The sequence below is a fragment of the Semicossyphus pulcher genome, unplaced genomic scaffold, assembly GCF_022749685.1.
Source record: "Semicossyphus pulcher isolate SPU_LCO1_2020_fin unplaced genomic scaffold, fSemPul1.0.p SCAF_21, whole genome shotgun sequence".
Taxonomy (NCBI): Eukaryota; Metazoa; Chordata; class Actinopteri; order Labriformes; family Labridae; genus Semicossyphus; species Semicossyphus pulcher.
The window spans coordinates 9,259,428-9,278,484 of record NW_027211695.1 but is presented as its reverse complement, the minus strand read 5'-3'; the positions used below and the strand labels follow the sequence as shown (position 1 = coordinate 9,278,484).

General features: G+C 41.7%; 1 protein-coding gene across 1 annotated transcript in view; it reads left to right on the top strand.

Moving 5' to 3' along the window:
• Window positions 1-19,057, top strand: part of LOC138600738 (pyruvate carboxylase, mitochondrial-like) — a 354,400-nt gene that overhangs the window by 114,026 nt on the left and 221,317 nt on the right. The window contains exon 11 of the mRNA XM_069672230.1: window positions 4,286-4,448. Within this exon, the coding sequence (XP_069528331.1) occupies window positions 4,286-4,448 (163 nt within the window). The remainder of the gene's footprint in view (window positions 1-4,285; window positions 4,449-19,057) is intronic.

Below are 19,057 nucleotides of genomic sequence, written 5' to 3'. Positions count from 1 at the left end.
CGGGAGAGCTGCAAAGCAAGAAAAAAAACGATGCACTGGTAGGAGTAAAAAGTTGAAGGCAAAGACTAAAAGCAGAATTTTGTTTGACATTTTTGGGTTCTCTCTTTTTAATTTAATGCAAACTGAAGTCACGGATACTGTAGATTCTGTAAATGTACAAAGATATTTATGACATTTAAAGGAAGGAAAGGCAAACATGAAGTTTATTCGCAAACTAGAAATATCAGTCAGATGCTCAGTGTGTTACATCTAACCGGTTATAATGTGGTTATTAGCCTATTTGGTGAATATGCACCGCTAAATCTCAATCCCAACTGAAATGAATAGAGCCTTAAGGCAGGTCCAGCATTATTACGTAATGTAATCTTGAGGCCCTGCACTGTACAGGGGCCTCGAGTCAAACTCCAGTGTACAGAACGTATTATTTCAGTTTACATTCTGCATGTTCCTGAATTAATTTCTGTTAATTCAAAAATTCCACCAGCTAATTGACACCGAGCCAACCATGAGCCACAAAAGGCTGCTCAGGAGCACTTCTTGTTTCCCGGGGCTCCTGGCAAAATGTAATTAAACTGCCATGTTTTGTACACTGTGTGTACAGTGCTTGATGGGTGCTTACATGACATGGTAAATACACAACATGGAGAGAGTTGAAGTTGTGCGAGTGAACAACAAAGCTGGAGAACCAGCCTTGGATCGGATACATTTTGGTCATAAATTAATATAACACTCATCACTGTCAAAATCCATTTACAGCAGAACACTTTATTCTGTGCTTTTTGTGTCTCTTTTTTTATAATCCATTTAATGGTAAACACTCACACTTTTGAAGAGGCACACTAATTAATCCTACAATTACAACAGGATTTAAAATACCTTTATTGGAACATATGTTCAGGTTTGATATACATTTATTAAGATTAACATTAAAGGGCAAGAAAACTTTCCTTATTTTTAATTGATGATTTTGATGACTACTGTGTAAATGTTGTCCTACATCTATATCTCGACTCAGCAGTAAGCAGACCTAAATAAGTTTATAAATTGAAATGTTAAGACAACACAACATTACATTTTCAACTTCAAGCTTCTTGTCATGACATGTAAATGCATGAAGTGAATAACCTTGATCATCTGGTTACAATGGCACCTGTCAGTGGATGGGATATGTTAGGCAGCAAGTGAACCCTTTGTCCTAGATGTTGATGTGTTAGAAGCAGGAAAAAATGGACAAGTGTAAAGATTTGAGTGTGTCAGAGCAATATCCAAAACGGCAGCACCCGGTCTGCAGTGGTCAGTACCGACCAAAAGTGGTCCAAGGGAGGAAAACCGGTGAACCAGCAGCGGGGTCATGGGCGACCAAGGCTTATTGAGGCCCATGGGGAGCTAAGGCTAAGGCTTAACCATAGCTCAAACTGTTGAAAAAGTTAATGCTGGTTCTGACTGAAAGGTGTCAGAACACACAGTGCATAGCAGTTTGTTACGTATGGGGCTGTGTAGCCGCAGATCGGTCAGGGTGCCCATGCTGACCCCTGTCCACCACTGAAAACGCCTACAATGGGCACGTGAGCATCAGAACTGGACCACAGAGCAATGGAAGAAGGTGGCCTGGGCTGATGAATCACTTTTACATCATGTGAATGGCTGGGTGCAAGTGTGTCCCTTACTTGGGGAAGACATGGCACCAGGATGCACTATGGGAAGGAGGCAAGCCGCTGGAGGCCGTGTGATGCTTTGGGCAATGTTCTGCTGGGAAACCTTGGGTCCTGCCGTTCATGTGAATGTTCCTTTGACAGGTACCACCTACCTAAACATTGTTGCAGAACAAGTACACCGCTTCATGGAGACAGTACTCCCTAATGGCAGTTGCCGCTTTCAGCAGCATAATGCGCCCTGCCACACTGCAAACATGGTTCAGAGATGGTTTGATGAACACGACATTGAGTTCAAGGTGTTGACTTGGCCTCCAAATTCCCCAGATCTCAATCCAATCGAGCATCTGTGAGATGTTCTAGACAAATAAGTCCGATACATGGAGGCCCCACCTCGCAACTTACAGGACTTTAAGGATCTGCTGCTAACGTCTTGGTGCCAGATGGCTCAGCACACCTTCAGAGGTCTAGTCCATGCCTCGACGGGTCAGGGCTGTTTTGGCGGCAAAAGGGAATACCAAGAATACAATTTACAAAACATGTATTCTGTATTTCAATGGTTTAATAGTTTGGATGCAAAGGAAGGAAATGTATTGCTTTCAATCTTCGGGTTGCAGTGAATCATTCTCCAATTGAAATGCTGATTTCCAGACATGGTAATAATGTCTGTTGAAGTATGGAAGCAGCTGATATTGGCAGCTTGCAGTTATTTATTCCATATCAGATCACACTTTACAGCTGAATACATTGTCTCAGAATCAAACTCTCCCCGCACTATAAGGCCGGCCTTTTCCTCTGTACAGATGATTTAAGGTCAAACCTCTCCGCTCTTTTGTCAGACTGTCATCTAGCAGAGTTTTTCCAACCGGCAGTATTTATCGATACTCTTGTTGTCAATGTGCATTTTCTCTGGAGCGTTTTCCAGCTCGTCCTTTTGCTGAAGGCGCATCGCCCTCGTCCTCTCCCTGTGAAGTTCAGTCTTACTGTGGAACTTGCTAATGATACGAGGGACTTCTATTCTGTAACTGGCTGTACTGAGGGACAGATGTTGCTGCAGGCTCTTTAATTTGTCAGAGTCAAATTAGTATACAATGAATTTCATAAACCCTCCAGGGGCCTCATTCAATCAGCGTTGCCTTATGTTTTCAAAAGAGAAGAATTATGTGAGGAAAAGAAACTAGGCCAAACATGATTTATATTTATAGTGTGAGCAGGGATGCCAAGTGTTTGACTCTCCACTCTGGAAATGTTCAGATGGTTGTTTGCCACTGAAATATGTTGATTTGCATAAAAGTACAGGACTTATCATAAGTTGTTTTTAATTTTTGTACTTTAAGTGCTGTTTTTTTGCTGCTCTTTTCATGAATATGCAAATACCCTGAGAAGTGATTGGGAAAATATGTGAACTACTGACACAACAAAATAATGAGCAAACGGATACTTTCGCCATAATTCAGCTTTAGTGTTCTTCATCACTGCCTTTGATTCAGTCTGGATTCAGGAATTTAAGATTAGATGAGTAAATGATGACTCAAAAAAAGTTGTCAGGAGCGACTGTGTGATGGAACGATTGAGCTGAAATCGAACACAGATCAACTTTACTCTCAGCAGCGGTACATTTCACCAAAGCAAAACATTGCTATTCATAGATTGTGTCCTTAAAAGGCTTAAAAGGCCCACAAACACCAGTAACGCACCCAGTCTGCTAACAAACTGGTATCTTAATTAAGCAATTAAGCACTAGCAAAATGAGAATCATTGCCATAAATACTGTTGGAGGCACTGGCTCATGAATCTCGTCCTTTGTATTATCTAAGAACTCGAGCCGAGCGGTCTAATTTAAAAAACACCGACATATTCAAGAAAGTGTAACAACAACACGTTCGCGCCTGTCCAATTTCTCAACAGTGGATCTGCTTTTTCCACCAACACATTTCACACCAGCTTCTGAATAATCGCCCTTCTGTTTGGCCAGAATGTGGTAACCAGCTAATTGAGACAGTAAAGGAGAAGGAAGCCAAGACGGTGTCCAAGAGCTGCGCTTGTTTGCTAATGTGTGTGCCTCCTCTCTCTCTCTCTCTCATTCAGCCTTTAAGCAGACAGGCCTCCCAGTCGTCTGAGTGTGTTTATGTCTGGCAGAGGATTGGGCAGCAGGGAGAAGGCGATTTAAGATTTTTATGTCCCGACCTTCTGTGTCCGTCCGCTGCTTCATTTAAATTCTGTCCCAAAACACAAAAAAGACCTTTAGACACTTTGGATATGCATTATTAGACTGTGCAAGGTCATGCAGCTTAACCCAGCAAGTCTCATTTGAGCTTTACATTAAAATAAATGAGTGAATGAAAATAACTTCTGTCCCTCTCACATTTAAATTCTCTCTATTATTGGGGTTATTACTGAATAAAAATTAGCATAATGTACTCCTGTTTTTGAGTGTGTGTGTGAGCATTGTTCCAAGGCCTTCATTATTATCTGAATAAATGTATTGTGCATGCAAACAATGTGTGTGTGTGCATCATTCAATGATCTGTACGCACAGTCCACACAGGGAGCTCTCCAAGGGAATCAGTAGACAACATTCAGTGCTTCAGTAAATGTTCTCACCTCGTCACCTCTCTGTCTCTCTTTAACAGTGTGGACTTGGTGCACGCTCAGCTGCACGTTTGTGAAGGCCGCAGCCTGCCAGAGCTGAACCTCAAACAAGACAAGATCCGGGTCAACGGCTGCGCGATCCAGTGCAGAGTGACCACCGAAGACCCGGCCAGAGGCTTCCAACCTGACACCGGGAGGATTGAGGTAGGGTTCATCTTTGCGGGGCCTTTGCTGCACTGTGGTCAGGAAGTTCTCATGTTACTGATAAAGTGTGGAAAAAATATAGAAAGATCCGCACACCAGGAAGCTCCCGTAGAGGGTTTTATTCAGCACAAAGTGACGTATCGAGCCAACATGCTCTTCCTCAGACTTATAAAGTCTTAAATATATACAGACATCCATTCTCCAACATTTTGCTCCGTGCACGGGCGTATCGGTCCTGGACTTGTTTCCATTTAGTTTTGCAGGTTTCCACATCGACTTCTAACATGGAACTTCAGCTGTTTGGACAGGCATGTTTAATGCTGTGCAGTGGCAACGACACATCCTACTGATCTGGATAATTGCAGACTTGTTTTTTCAGCTCATCTTCAAAACTATCTGCCATTATTGTAGCGTGCAGCCAGCATGCGTACAAGAACGTGTAGCGAAAAGCAAGTATATCTGTGGCTTTACTGGACAGCACAGTTCCCAGTGAAAAGCAGCCCAGGAGACCAAATTAAACTGCATTGAACACATCCTTGGCACATTCTTCTTCTGGACTGAGATCCTGTCGAGTTTGACATTGTGTGCTAAAATGCCACATCCCAACTGGACACATTAAGCTCCTTTATTTCTAAGAGTAACGACACAACATAATTATTCTTCTAATCATGTTAACTGAAGACAGTGTAGTCTGTGTTTCACACATATGGTGCTTGATAAGCAACATGGCATCATATTAAAGTCCTATTCTCACCACAGTTCAAATGTATGCTCTGTATGTTTCGCTAAATGTCAAAGCTAATCTCTAGATAACTGTTAGGCTTGTGAATGCAGCAAATCATCAGCTTGTGTTAGCCTGGTTTTATACTGCATACTTTTATGCTGGTGGTACGATGCACCAACAATACAAGTGTTGAGTCTCAGTTGGATCTTTCGTACAAGAATCTTTTTCACGTCACAAACAGTTTAAATCAGTATTTATGTAAAAAAATATCACTTAGTGCAGCATTATGCTAATGAGAAATAATAGAAATGTGACTTCATACGTGTGAACACACGTGCACACAGTCACAGCTGCAGAGATCATCCAGAGCTGAATTATAGGTCCGTCACATTGATTCATATATCGGCTTTCAATACTGCAATTATACATGTACATTGCCATATGAGGTTTGTGAGTGGGATAATATGATTTCCCTGTATTCGTGTGTATTTCTGCATGACTGTATGTGCAGGAGTTTACATTACTCTCTCTGTTACAGGGAGGCTTATATGTGCAATTAGTTAAATTAAGTTTTGGTGTAGCGTCCGTATAAAGCGCAGTGTGTCCTCATCCCCTTTGTGCGAGAGGACCAGTGGTGTTCTCTGACAAGTGTTCACACATGAGCAGACACAGAGGTCACTATATGAGCGCTCCGTGTTTCCATCCTTGGGAACATGTCCTGAATATCCACACACCATGTGCCATTCCTCATAGTGTCTCTATAAATCTCTCCCACGCTGATGAGGTCTGATCCCTGGATGCTTTTTGCTGTCAGGTCCTTTTGCCCTTCAACCTAGTCTGTACATCCACCCACTCTTCTTCTCCTCCTTCCTTTTTCTCCCCAACATCCTCCGTCATCTCCCTCTCTTTAATGCCTTTCCTTTTGCTGATTCTCTATTAGCTTTTATAGGCCTTAACCGTGTCACAAAGCGCTTTACAAATAATTAAATGGTAATGAAAGCCCATTTGAATCAATAAAAATGGCAGACTAGAATTAAAGCAAGGTTTAATAAGAATAAAAGAGCCATTTATCAGAATGAAAACAAATTGAACCGTGTGTTAAAGATAATGATAAGAGATAACGCTGGTTTTGACCTCAGCAGTGCATTGTGCTTACAAAGCCTTGGGGGCTCTGTCGGCTGTGGCGCAGTTGTTTGGTTTGCAGCCTAGACTCCGCTACGGCAGGCTTCTGTTTGAGGGGAATAAAAGCATAATTAATTCTTAAACGGTGCAGAGAAGCTAAAAAAAACAAGTAACACAATGTGATATGCACTGCGTTCTCCTGTCAGAATCCTGTAATCTACTGCTTTTCAGACACGGGCAGCTGATCAATGTTATGATATTATTATGTGGATGTCAAATTTACTGCAATAGGGAAACAATAAATTCCTGAAGCCCCTCTGGCCTCGTACCGTTTCCCCCCTCTTTCGACATGTCATTGCTGCTGTGAATAAAATACCACCATTGCTGCCTGGTGACTTAACACACTGACTTTTGATTCCTTGGATGAGATTGAATTCGACGTGCACTGGTGGCTTTCCAATCAAACAAATCATCTGTCTCCTGGTTGTGAGGAAGGCGGACTGCTGAGTGGTGGTGTTGTGCAATATGATTTATTTCAATTGAATTTGAGTCCATTAATTTTAACCCTGGGGAAGCTGTATGAGGCGCTATGGTCTCAATAATCACTGCTTTGAAGCATTAACCTGAATAGATACCTCAATATATGTTAATACATCCAACAATGCAGCCTTTTCCATGCCTCCGCGCCATTATGTTTTTGGGTTGTCCGTCCGTCCGTCCGTCCTATTCTTGTGAACACGATATCGCAGAAACGCCTTGTGGGAATTTCTTAAAATTTGGCACAATTGTCCGCTTGGACTCAAGGGTGAACTGATTACATTTTGGTGGTCAAAGGTCAAGTTCACAGTGACCTCACAAAACACGTTACAGGTTATAACGCCAGAATTCCTGCGCTAATTATGAAAAAAGTTGGAACAAACGTCCTCTTGGACTCAATCATGATCTTATTCGATTTTGGTGGTCAAAGGTCAAGGTCACTGTGACCTCACTAAATACGTTTCTGGTTACAACTCCAGAATTCCTCCGCTAATTATGATAAAAGTTGGCACAAACGTCCTCTTGGACTCAAGAATGATGTGATTAGATTTTGGTGGTCAAAGGTCAAGGTCACTGTGACCTCACGTCCATCCCATTCTTGTGAACACGATATCTCAGGAATGCCTTGAAGGCATTTCTTCAAATTTGGCACAAACGTCTACTTGGACTCAAGGATGAACTGAGCTGATTTTGGTGGTCAAAGGTCAAGGTCACTGTGACCTCACAAAACACATTTGTGGCCATAACTCAAGAACTCAAGAATTCATACGCTTATTATGACAACATTTCGTACAAATTTCTAATAGGTTTAAAATGATGAAGTGATGGCATTTAATACCCAAAAGATAAAAGGTCAACTTCACTGTGACAGTATAATGCTTCATATTGTATCTCCAATCCAATTCTTATTGAATTAGACCCCAAGGTACTTGTATAAATCCACCCTTTTCACTTCCTGTCACTGGATGACAACCAAGACAGGCGGCCTCCTGTTCCTCTGGTAATCCACAACAAGCTCTTTGATCTTGCTAATATTGAACTTAAGGTGATGATATCTGCATCATGTGTTTAAGCTCTTTATCAGTACTCTCTCCTCCTCTGTGAGGGCAGCATATTTCTTACTGGAATCATACATGTCGCTATGTTATTAACTTCCATTTCACTTAATACCTTTTGTTCAATAACTCCACCATCTAGAGTTTACACAGGCAGAAATGTAACTTCAACTTGACTAGCTGGCGGAGGCATACAATCACAAGGCGGTAATTCTAGTATTTAGCTCTGCTCATATGTATCAGCAATTTAAATCCTCATTATGTTCTATTGTCACTTCCAAGGTGCATTACTCCTCACTGTGAGAATGGCGATTTACACTGCATAGTGCTTTTCTCAGCAAGTTGTCTAAGAAGAGAAGCCTTGGAGAAGCTTGTGACCTTCCCACTTCAAGGACTTTCTGCCTCGTCTCCACTCTGTATTTTTTCTCTTCATCTCCCCGTGCATCACTCGATTTTTCCCTCCCACCGTCCACTTGTCTTAAAATAATGTACATATTTTCCCCATCCTTACCGGCCCGCTCTCAAGCCCTCTTTTTTCTCTGCTTTTCTTCACTATTTAGCCGCACAGTTGAGCTATGAAACATGTCAACACAGCGCCAACCACCCCCCACCATTACCATGCAATATGAATGAGGCAAACACAATCAGCACAGGAAAAGCCTGGCTGTAGGAATGCCACGTTTGAGGGACGGGTGAATAAATTATTAGTGAAGGGCTGTGACAGGGTCAGCAGCTGTGTGACGCAGGGAAAGGTGGGGAGCAGGAGGGTGAGGAAATTGTCACGCTATGGTCTCTCGGTCTCAACAGGGATAATTTCCTTTGATGAGATGGAGTAACATTTTCACCAAAATCAGAGAAGCAAATGGCTGAAGCAGAGTTTAAAGGATGCTGCAGGGGTGTTTAACTGCCTGTCATCTCACATCGTGGTGTGAAAGAGCTGCTGTGTGTCAGCAGGAGGCGGCAGGAGGCGTACACTGCAGTGGAAAGGTTACCTCTCCCATTATGCACAAAAATCTACTACCATGTACATGGCACTAAAGTATACAACGCTTTTACTTCTTAAAATAAGCGTAAAGATTTAATGCAGGAGAGAAAGGATGAGTGAGAAAGAAGATTAGCTAAAAAATCCAGCAAGGGACGAGGACAGTTTTTATCCTGTGCCTGTAGAGACTGACGAGTGTCTGAGAACAAAACAGAAGCAAACATCCAACAGGTCAAACCAGTAATGGCTACACTGTTGTTTTCGTTTTCCTTTCCGTGGAGAAATTAGATAAAAGGAAACAGGCATATGAGAGCTTTCCACCTTGTTCTCTTATCTCCTTTTAATGGAGCTTTCAGAGCAGGTGAAGGAAACGGGTGATGAGATAGACAGGCAGAAAGCAAGGTGCGCACTTAGAGAAGAAGGGTGATATTAAAACCAACTGTTGCTCAGCTTTTATTAGAAAGTCTCACTCTCACTGCATTGTCTGTAAGACCGACTGGTGTGCAGACAGTTTGCTGTTCAGTGACGAATAAATGGTTTGCACTCTGACTTTGCTTCTTTAAATCAAAGTTTAACTGCAGAAGGAAAGAAATTGAGGAGAAAACTTTGAAATGAAGACTGAACGTGCTGCATACAGACAAAGTTGTGAGTACTAATCAGATACTCACTCCTATTTCTATCATCAGATGACAGTCTTGGAACCAATCGGCTATAGCCTGTGGGGACAATGATGTCAGGCGTGTCTGGTTTAGCCAACAACTGCTAGCCGAAATTCCCAATTCAACGTACTTCGTTGTTTAAAGTCCAGTAAAGTGGGGTACACACTACAAGATACTCGGGATGATTTGTGGCCCGATTCCCCCCTTCCAACAATCGTAACTCCCAATTTTTTGATGGTTCTAAAGATTATCTTGCCAGATAATCCCTTTGGTGTGAGGGATGTTGAGAGTGATTTTACTTCCCCCGATCTGCTTGGAAAGGCCGTCATGGCATTTCAAAATCGTAAATATTAAACATGTTGAATGTTTACAATCCGTTATCCTGTTGTGTGGGAGGAACCCCGAGGACAGTCGAGCACGCACTCTGTGGATTGTCACGTGGAATGAAACAATAGCCAATGGGGAAGCAAGCTGATGGAGGAAGGAATCACAACAACTGCAGCCATGGCGACAAAAGCAAATGGGGAGCTTAAAGTAACATGAACAGCTCATGTTCATGCCGTCTCCACTACTTCATCCTTTGTTCTTTTTTCTTCCTGATTCTTTAGCAAAAAATCTAAAAACCATCATCGCCAGTTCTTCCTGCCCGTCGTCTGCAATGTTTGTTTACTCAAGACGCGAGACGTTTGACCGCAAGAGATTTGCGAGACTTCCAGTTTTGAGAGTCGGACTCTGGTTGTTGGTGAATGGAATCTCTTAGTGTGCGGTGTGCTGTTTTGGCTTAATCTCTGCTCTCTACACACTAAAACTGTTAAATCTATGATGAGTACCAGTTGTCTGTTTCTAGTGAGTCTTAGTTTTACTGTAAATAGTCAATTACACAGAGGCCGCACTCTGGCTAACTACTGCGGTATGAGCCCGAAAAAGAATCAATTTTTCTTGTGATTTACTTTAATTAAATTTAATTAAATTTGCTGAAATATCAACATCATGATGCAGATTTGTAAAAAGTAAAAATTAAGCTTGCATTCGAGGAAGTCGGGAAATCTAAACGCTTTTGTGACACAGCATCAAGCAAATTTGTCTCAAGTTGAATTTTACATCTAGAACTGATCTGTTTTCCAGAGCATAATGACAGTCTTTATAGTTTTCATCAGAACTAAGTGCTAAAAATGTTTTTAAATCACTGTGTGGCCAATGCAGAAATACTGTCATTCGTTGACTGGCAACTTAATGATGGCCTCAAAAGTGAGCAAGACCTTTATATTACTTTAACTAACTACAGCAGAAATCAGCCCTTTTAGAGCCTGCTACAAAAGCATGAATTTGCTCTTACGATCTCCTAATTCATGGCACCTGTACAGAGGTTGCTTTTCTATATATTTATCATATTTAGGTCTGAGTTATACACATTTAAGGGCCTGGCCACTGTGAGTGACAGGGGGCTGACATCAGCCGTCCACTAGGTGTCACCTGTACTTAAAGACACTGAACTTGTCCACTTTGGTATCAATCCTCTCATCCAATTATAGTAGACTTCTGGCACAAAAAAGCCAACATGGCGACGGCTCAAGGCTTCAAACCAGTGTGTGACATCATCGTGGCTACTTTGGCTAATAGGCCGTTAATGGAAACATAAGTCAACCCTTCATCCTGCCACTATTTCATCATCAACCCTGCCAGTACAGTCCCTTCCACACCTATATCTGATGTGAACCCCAGGTGAGCTGGTAATTAAAAATGCATATGCATTTAGATACATTATTTATGATTGTATAAATGTTCCTCCAGCTTCATGCAAAACTGAGAACATGAAGGCAGAATGTTTTTTAATTGGCAGCTCTGTGAGTGAAGGAGCTCTGCTGCAGTCGCAGGGAAAAGATCTGCATGTGCTGTTTATCAGATCCGAATATCTCAACTAACAAGTGATTTTTGAGTTTCATCATGTCACCTTAACAATGAAAACCTGTATAATGAGTTATATAACAGAGCAAATAAAGAACAGTGTTCAGGCAATACAGAGAAAGAAGAGGAACATAGAGGGAGAATGATGAGAGGAAGGTGTGAGGCAAGAGATGGGGGATGGCGGGGGCGATGAGGAGTGATGGATGTCATAGCACGAGGGTAGCGGCAGCCCTGTCGACAGAATGACAGGGAGGGATGGACTGCGTGCTTTGGGATCAAGCAAGCAGGGAGGGAAGGAGAGTATTAAAGCAGCACCTTGACATTTTGTATTTTAATCTATTTTTCTCGCGCAGGCACTCGTCACAGTCAATGTATCCGCCAACCTTTCGGCACATAAGCTCTGCGATCAGTTTAGATATGAAGCCGATTCCAAGAAGCACGAGTGGAAAAGCCTTTACTGCCATAGTGTGATAAGTGGATGATGAAGACAATTTACTGAAGCCCAAAACCATGTTACTCCTGTGAAGTGAAGAAGTGGAAATCCAGCTTTCTCATAGACACCGCAGAGGTCTGCTCTTTCTTCATCCTGTACAGGAGTAAAGGAGAGGATGGATGGAGCGTGACTTTATATCTGATTCCATCAACAAGGCAGCAGATTGTACTTTTGTCTTTCCCTCTATCTGCTGATCTGTCCATCAATCACTTGTCACAGATATCTCCATTTATCAGTTGAGAATGGCTCCATTATGACCGACCAGTTCATCCATCCTCTCTCCTCTCTTTCCCTCTTTCTATTCTGCCAAACCTCTCCTCCTGTCTCTCCTTTTTAGGGCCTGAGCACCAACGGGTTTCTTTCTTTCTTTATCGAAAATAATCGCATATTCGGAGGCTTTAGCATGCCTAAAAAACTCATGAAATTTGGCATGCACATCAGGTCTGGTGAAAAAATTTGAAATCATGGGCCTCAGGCACGAGTTTGGGAAAATGGCTCCACAGGGTCCCCTAGAAAATTTTAAAAAGAGCTTATTTTTCATCTAGATGTATGAAAGTTGGTATGCATATTTGCCATGTCAAGACTTACAAAAAATCCTCTTGCACCCATACCGAAAACCCAACAGGAAGTCAGCCATTTTACTTTGAATCTCAAAATAAGGCCCATTTTGACTCATTTTTGGCGATTTACAGGGTCCATACTTTAACAAACCCCTCCTAGAGACTTCATCTGAACTTCTTAACATTTGGTCAGCATATTGACAAAACATGGGTGATTAAAAATGATCAAAAGCTTGAGATTTCGTCATGGGGTGTGGCCATGGTGGGGGGGGTTAAAGTTTGATGTTTTTTTGGCATTTTGTAAAAACACAGAAAAATTAATTTTTCAGCTTATTTCTTCTCACCTTATTTTTCCTCCCTTTCTCTCTTATCTCTCCTCCTCTCACCTTATCTTAACACTCCCACCATGCCTCCCTTCCTCCTCTTGCCTTTTTCTACCCCGTGGCCCACCTTCTCTAGCTCCCTAAAAAAGACAGCAAGTAATAAGGCCAAATCCTGCTGTTCCCCTCCTCCCCGTGTTCTTATTACCCACCTCTTCCTGTTCCTCTGCACCTCCTTTCACTTCCTCTATTCCCCCCACTTTGCCTTCTTTCTTCTCTCCTTCTTTCCCACTGTCATGAGCTATACAGTGTGCTTAAAAAATACAGATAAACCCATGTAGCTCCAGAGGAAGGGAAAACCCCTTACTCTGGGAGTATTGTTAGCCTGGAGGGAGATACAAGACCTCACTACTTTATCCCCTTCCCCCCTTCTTTCACTCCTTATCAGTCTCGATTTGAATGTCCCAAAATGATTTAACTGCCATCCCATAATTCATCCCATAAATCAGGTGTCTTTTCTCCTCAGTGTGTCAGCCAGCGTTCCTCACATCTGTCTTTCTATTTCCACCACCCCAGCATGCATCCTGCTCTTGTTTGTTTCTTTTATTGGAACACATTTGCATGCGTCACTCAATGTATTAATAATAGGTTTTACAATGCAGCTGTGTGTGTGTGTGTGTGTACCAGCTTGTCTGTTTCTTTGTGCATCCTCCGAAGAACAATTTCAAGTTTGAAAAAAGCCAGAGTCCTAATTACACAGAATGTGTTTTTCTTGCCTCACATTTCATAGTTAACACGTTCATTTGCACAACATAAACATCGGGTACCCCGCGTCGCTCTGCTCCTCTTTACACTGTCATCATTTGTTGCCATTATCTTCAATTTTCTTCATTGCCATAAACAAACATATGTTATTGATGGTGAAAGAGCTGGAGTTCTTTTGTGCTGCTTTCTGTCTTAAAAACGAACATAAATTACAAGTAGTTAATGACATCGGAAAGTTGTTTTTATATTGTTTTATAACTTTTCTGACTGTGAGGAATAAAACAAGAAAAAAAATCTATGGCTGCTCCATTCAGTTTGTTTGGGCAGTATGATGTCCGTGCACAGCATGAAAAACATGGTTGCGAGTTACTATTATCGACAATTAAATTCATTGGCAACTAATTTTGTCAGCGATTTTTGTCGACAACATCCCCTACTTACTATCTTTTTATGACCTTCATCAAAGAGTTTCCTACGTCACTCATTAATCTTTTAACCCTCTCAAATCCTTCTACCAGGTATGGCTCCTATCGACAAGATAGATGAGGTTAGTTCCCAAGGATCAACCAACCATAATTTCTTGACCTTGCAACTATTTAATCCTATTGACAAATGTTAAAAAGGTGATCTCTGGGTTGTGTAAGCTGCATGGACCTTCACTGATAAATCATAAAGTTACAAGGAGCCAAAGCAGGTGTGTTGAGCTTAGCAGTTCCACCATAAAACATTGTATAAAAGACCAACCAAACCAGAACTCAAAGGCAACAATATAACTTCATGATTTTCCTCCCTCTACACACAATAAACCAAAGTACACATGTGAAAGCACGCCATAACCTCTGTCAAATACACCATATGGAGAAAGAAAGCACGAGGGACGCACACCCTGTTCACACGCCTGCTTGTTAACTCTGGTAACATCCACGACCCCTGACCAGGTGTTAGAACCCCAGACACACACACCTGCAAGGAGGCCAAACTACCAGCACGGCAGGTACAGACACACGCGGCTGCACAGGGTGTAATTTCCAAAGCAACCACCTCTGACCTTGAGAAGGTCATGCATGGAGAGCCTCCAACGTGAGCTGACTTTCTTCTGCAGAGTGTGTGTGTCCTCAGAGAGAGTTGTTTTATCCGTGTGTGTGTGTGTGTGTGTGTGACCATCCTGGTAATCTCTGCTCGAATCTCATCTAAATTTGAGCAATGCGATGTTCCCCCTCTCTGCTACATATCTGCCACTCATCGCCATGGTAATTATGGGCCTAAATTAGCCCAGTATTTTATGGAGTGACATTTCTCCCTTCCCTCCATTAGTCCAACCTCCACTCAATTCTCTGCTCATGCATTAGGTGGTATCGTCCAATTACAGTCTCACTTTCTTCCCCCCCCCCCAGCCCCACTCTCCATCACTTCCATTCTCTCTCTGTTGTCCCATCATTTGTAATTTAATTTATCAAAATAGCCAGACAGAAATCATTACTAATAACATACAACCAGCACCAAAATCATTACTAATAATATTGAGTCGGAGACATTTTAATCACAAACAATTCCAACTATTGAAAGTGTTGAGGGAAGCTTGGGGTTGCAGGTTTTGTTCCTTGATTGCATCGCCTTTTTAAAATCTCTTTGCTCATATGAGTCAATGCAGCAAGTTTTTCAACCTGTTCCAGGAGAGACTAATGTCCCGAATACTTAAATCTATTGTCATTCAAAGACCAAAGCTTATTGAACATTGCCGGAACATGCATGAGCGCACTCTCTGAAATGCTCTGTCACACTCTCAGTCTTCACTTTAACAGCTGCTGGTTCCACATGTGTTAAAGGAGTCCCAACAATTACAGGCAATCAATGGAATAGATTTTTAGGGATCATTGCTGCAGTCTTCGTTCAGTGACATAAAACTCCTCCCAAAGATGAGTGCTAATGAGTACCAGTTTCAATTTGTGGAATAAGTGAGAAGTTAAATAGTCCCTGTGGTTAAATTGTTCTGTTGCAGCAGGAATAGCAACTGGATGCATCTCAAGAAGGAAATAAAGGACTTCTTAAAGCCAAACACTTAGACATCATTAAAAGGAAGTATAAAACATTGCACAGATTCAAAAATGTTTTGTATGTTCATAGCAGCATGAGAGTCCATATGTGCAGGCTGCACACTATGCATGACTTAGCTCAGGCGGCATGCTTTAACTTGCTGTACCTGAGAAAGTAGTTTAATGTAGAGTGAAATATAATTTTAAATGTACGCCTCTTCAGATCAGCTATACAACTGTTGATATAATGTCATATATATGTCATATATGTCATAGAAAATGCTCATTTATAAAACCTTTTTGCAAAGGGAGCTAGATGGGCAAGATAAAAAAACCTTGAATTTCTATGAGTCCTTGAGTCGTAGCCCGCGGCATGTGAATGATTAGCTGATTAGTGACCTTTCCATTACCTTGTATAACTCTAAATTAGTGTATGAAAGGGTGGATGCTGACATGTAGTGTAAAGCAGAGGTCAGACGACTAGAAAGGCGCTTTATAAGTGTAGTCCATTTAGAAGCGCATGGACTGCAGTCCATTGAAAAGAGACTAGAGTACAATATGTGCTTTTCATTAAGTGTGCTTGTACCGCTTTCCTGCTTGTAAAAGAAACTTACTCTCACTTTTGTTTCTGTTATTTCTTCCCATTTTTATGCTTGACACAGTAAGCTTAACTGAGGGAAGTAATCATCCCTTAAGTAAAAACCATAAAAGTACAAATGATCACAGAAGCCTTTAAGGGATAGTTTATTAGTTTTTTGAAGTGGGGTTGTATGAGGTACATATCAACAGTGAGTGCACTACGTACAGTAGATGACGGTCACCACGGCCCCTGTTTGGAGAAACCTGCTGTAGGTGGGGTCATGGGAGTATTGTAGAAAGGGCTCTATTGTGGGAGTAGTATAAGAAAGGTCTGTCTAACATCAAGGTAAAGCAATAAAAATATTCAAAAGTACAGCGTACACATGAACTGAAATGTTTTGTTATACATATACTTTAATGTAATAATCTCATAGAGTTTCATTTAAATAAATGTGTTAAGTCACTATCTATCGCCGAATGAGGTTACACAATGGTGATTGAGCCTATTGCCCACTGATGAAAGCCTTTGCAGACTTGGTGTCTGTGGCGACTTTCACAGAAGAAATCACAAGCAGTGCCCAGTTAGTGATGTGTTTTTCATCACTAAGCAGTGGTTGGTCTGCCAGAGAGGGTAGGTGGAGCTAAGCGGCTGCTTTTCCAGTCTTGGCAAGTCTTCCGAGTAAACGGTAATCTACTATGGCTGAACAAACAAAGAAAAGATTGATGACTACAGATACAACTTCAAAAATAAGTGAAAATCCAAAGAAAAAGAAACAAATTTGATGCTCAGATGAGGGCAAATAGTCTAAAAAGGAAAGCGACTGTCAGCGAGGAAAATCAGGAGTTACAACCGGAGCCAACTGTGGACGTCACACATGCGATACTGTTTAGGAACAGTGCCCCCCGCAATTGCCGTTTATCGCTATACGTGTAGCCAAAAAGCACGAAACTGAGATCTTCCAGATTAAAACTTTTGGATGGTAAAGTACATGTTTCGCAAAACCCAATCTACAGTACTATTGATGAGTACTACATACAACCCCACTTCAGGATACCCAAACTATCCCTTTAACAAGTTAACGTTGTTTTTGTAACCAGTTAGCTAGTCAAGACATAATACCAATAATGGTCTGCTGAAGGTCTCTTGATTTCTGTTTAACAGTGGTGCCTTTTATTTCCATATGTTTTTTTTTTCCTGCAACTGGTAAACCTCCATCAAGAACTGACCATTGCAAAAAACGAGTGAGGTGCACTAGTAGGTTCTAACATAGTATGTTACTCCATGTATTGTTCTAACAATAATGTTAAACGGCTCCAACAGCTTGAAGGTCATTTCTGCAGCAGTTTTTCTTCCATTTCCACACGTCCACTCCCATTTTTCACAGGCAGACACAAAGTTAAGCCCAGTCCTACGACCTGATATGAATCATAATTCTCAGTTACAGAAAGGTGATATTCACCTTAACTGAACTGAGTCTTTTGACCTTTTTTGTACAACAATCCTGATCACACGCTGTTTTTCTAAAGATGCTAGTAAGTGATGATATTGTTTCAGCTGTTTACCCGTGTTGTATCATTTTCACTGTGGATACATATTCACATAGGGCCGCAGCACGCCCTGCTCTCAGCCATATAGAAAGCATGTTGTTATTCATATACATCTCTTCAGGAACACCAACCACCCCATATTATCTCTCAGTATACCTGCATATACAGTAATGGCTGTCCTATTCTCTTCTCTCTCTCTCCGCCACACTCTATCTTTTCCCCCTATTATCCCTCTCTACATATTTTCCACTCGCCCTCTTCACTTCCTGCTGTCACAATCAATTCCCTCCTGTTCTCTGTTTGTGTTTATGTACGTGGACTTTACATCATGTACAGGTGTCTGCATGCATACAGGTGTGTTTGTGTGTCCATAATTGAATGTCCCCACCGTGAACAAGCCTCTTCCGAGTCACATATTCCGATCATTTATGTTGTTTTTCCAGCCTGATCTGCTCTCTCCTCCTTTTCCTCATACCATTCTCATTTATCATTCCTCCTCTGTTTTCACTTTCTATCTGCTCTGTCGCCATCTCCCTCCTATCTCCCCTCTTTCCATTTCACGTTTTCCTCTGCGCTAGTTTTCTTTCTCGTTATTATTCGCTCTTCCTTCCTCCTTCCGTCATTTCTCATCTCTCCCTCGTGTACCTTTGTCTCGTTCCATCTCTCCCTCCGCTCTGTTAGTTGATTTGTTTTTGCAGCTTCATATTTCTCTCCCTGTTGTCTTTCACCCCATTTTCACATTGTTGTCTCCTGTCTTTTTTTCTTGCCCCCCTCTCTCTCTCCTCCCTGGTTTCTACCTCGCCTCGGTTTCCTGTCGATGATTTGTTTTTGCAGGTGTCCCTTCACTTTCACTTTCCTGTCTTTCATCTCATTTTTACGCTTTTGTTCCATCATTTGCTTCCTCAGTCCCACTTCCTATCGTCTCTCTATGGAAATCTCCTCTGTATTTTGTCACCTCTTAGTCCCCCATTCCTCCATCGCCCTCGCCCCTCCCTTACTTGTTCTTTTCTAAATCGGATTCCCTCCTTCTTTTCCTCCTCCTCCTCTTTATATACACACCTGATCCCCCCTTTCCTCTGTTCACAATAGACCTTCCTATTTTTATGGCTAACACTGCCCTATTTGTCATTCTCTCCCTCTCTCTGCTTTGCATACCTGGATGCCATTTCCTCCATTTTTTTTTCATCCCTTTTCCTTTCTCTATTCTTTCTCTCTATCTAATGTCCCTCTCTCTTTTTGTCTGCACTGTCCTCATATCTTCAGGGGCCATGTCTGTATTTTGAAGTTGTCTCACGAACACACTCTGTAATCATTTTCTCTTCATTTG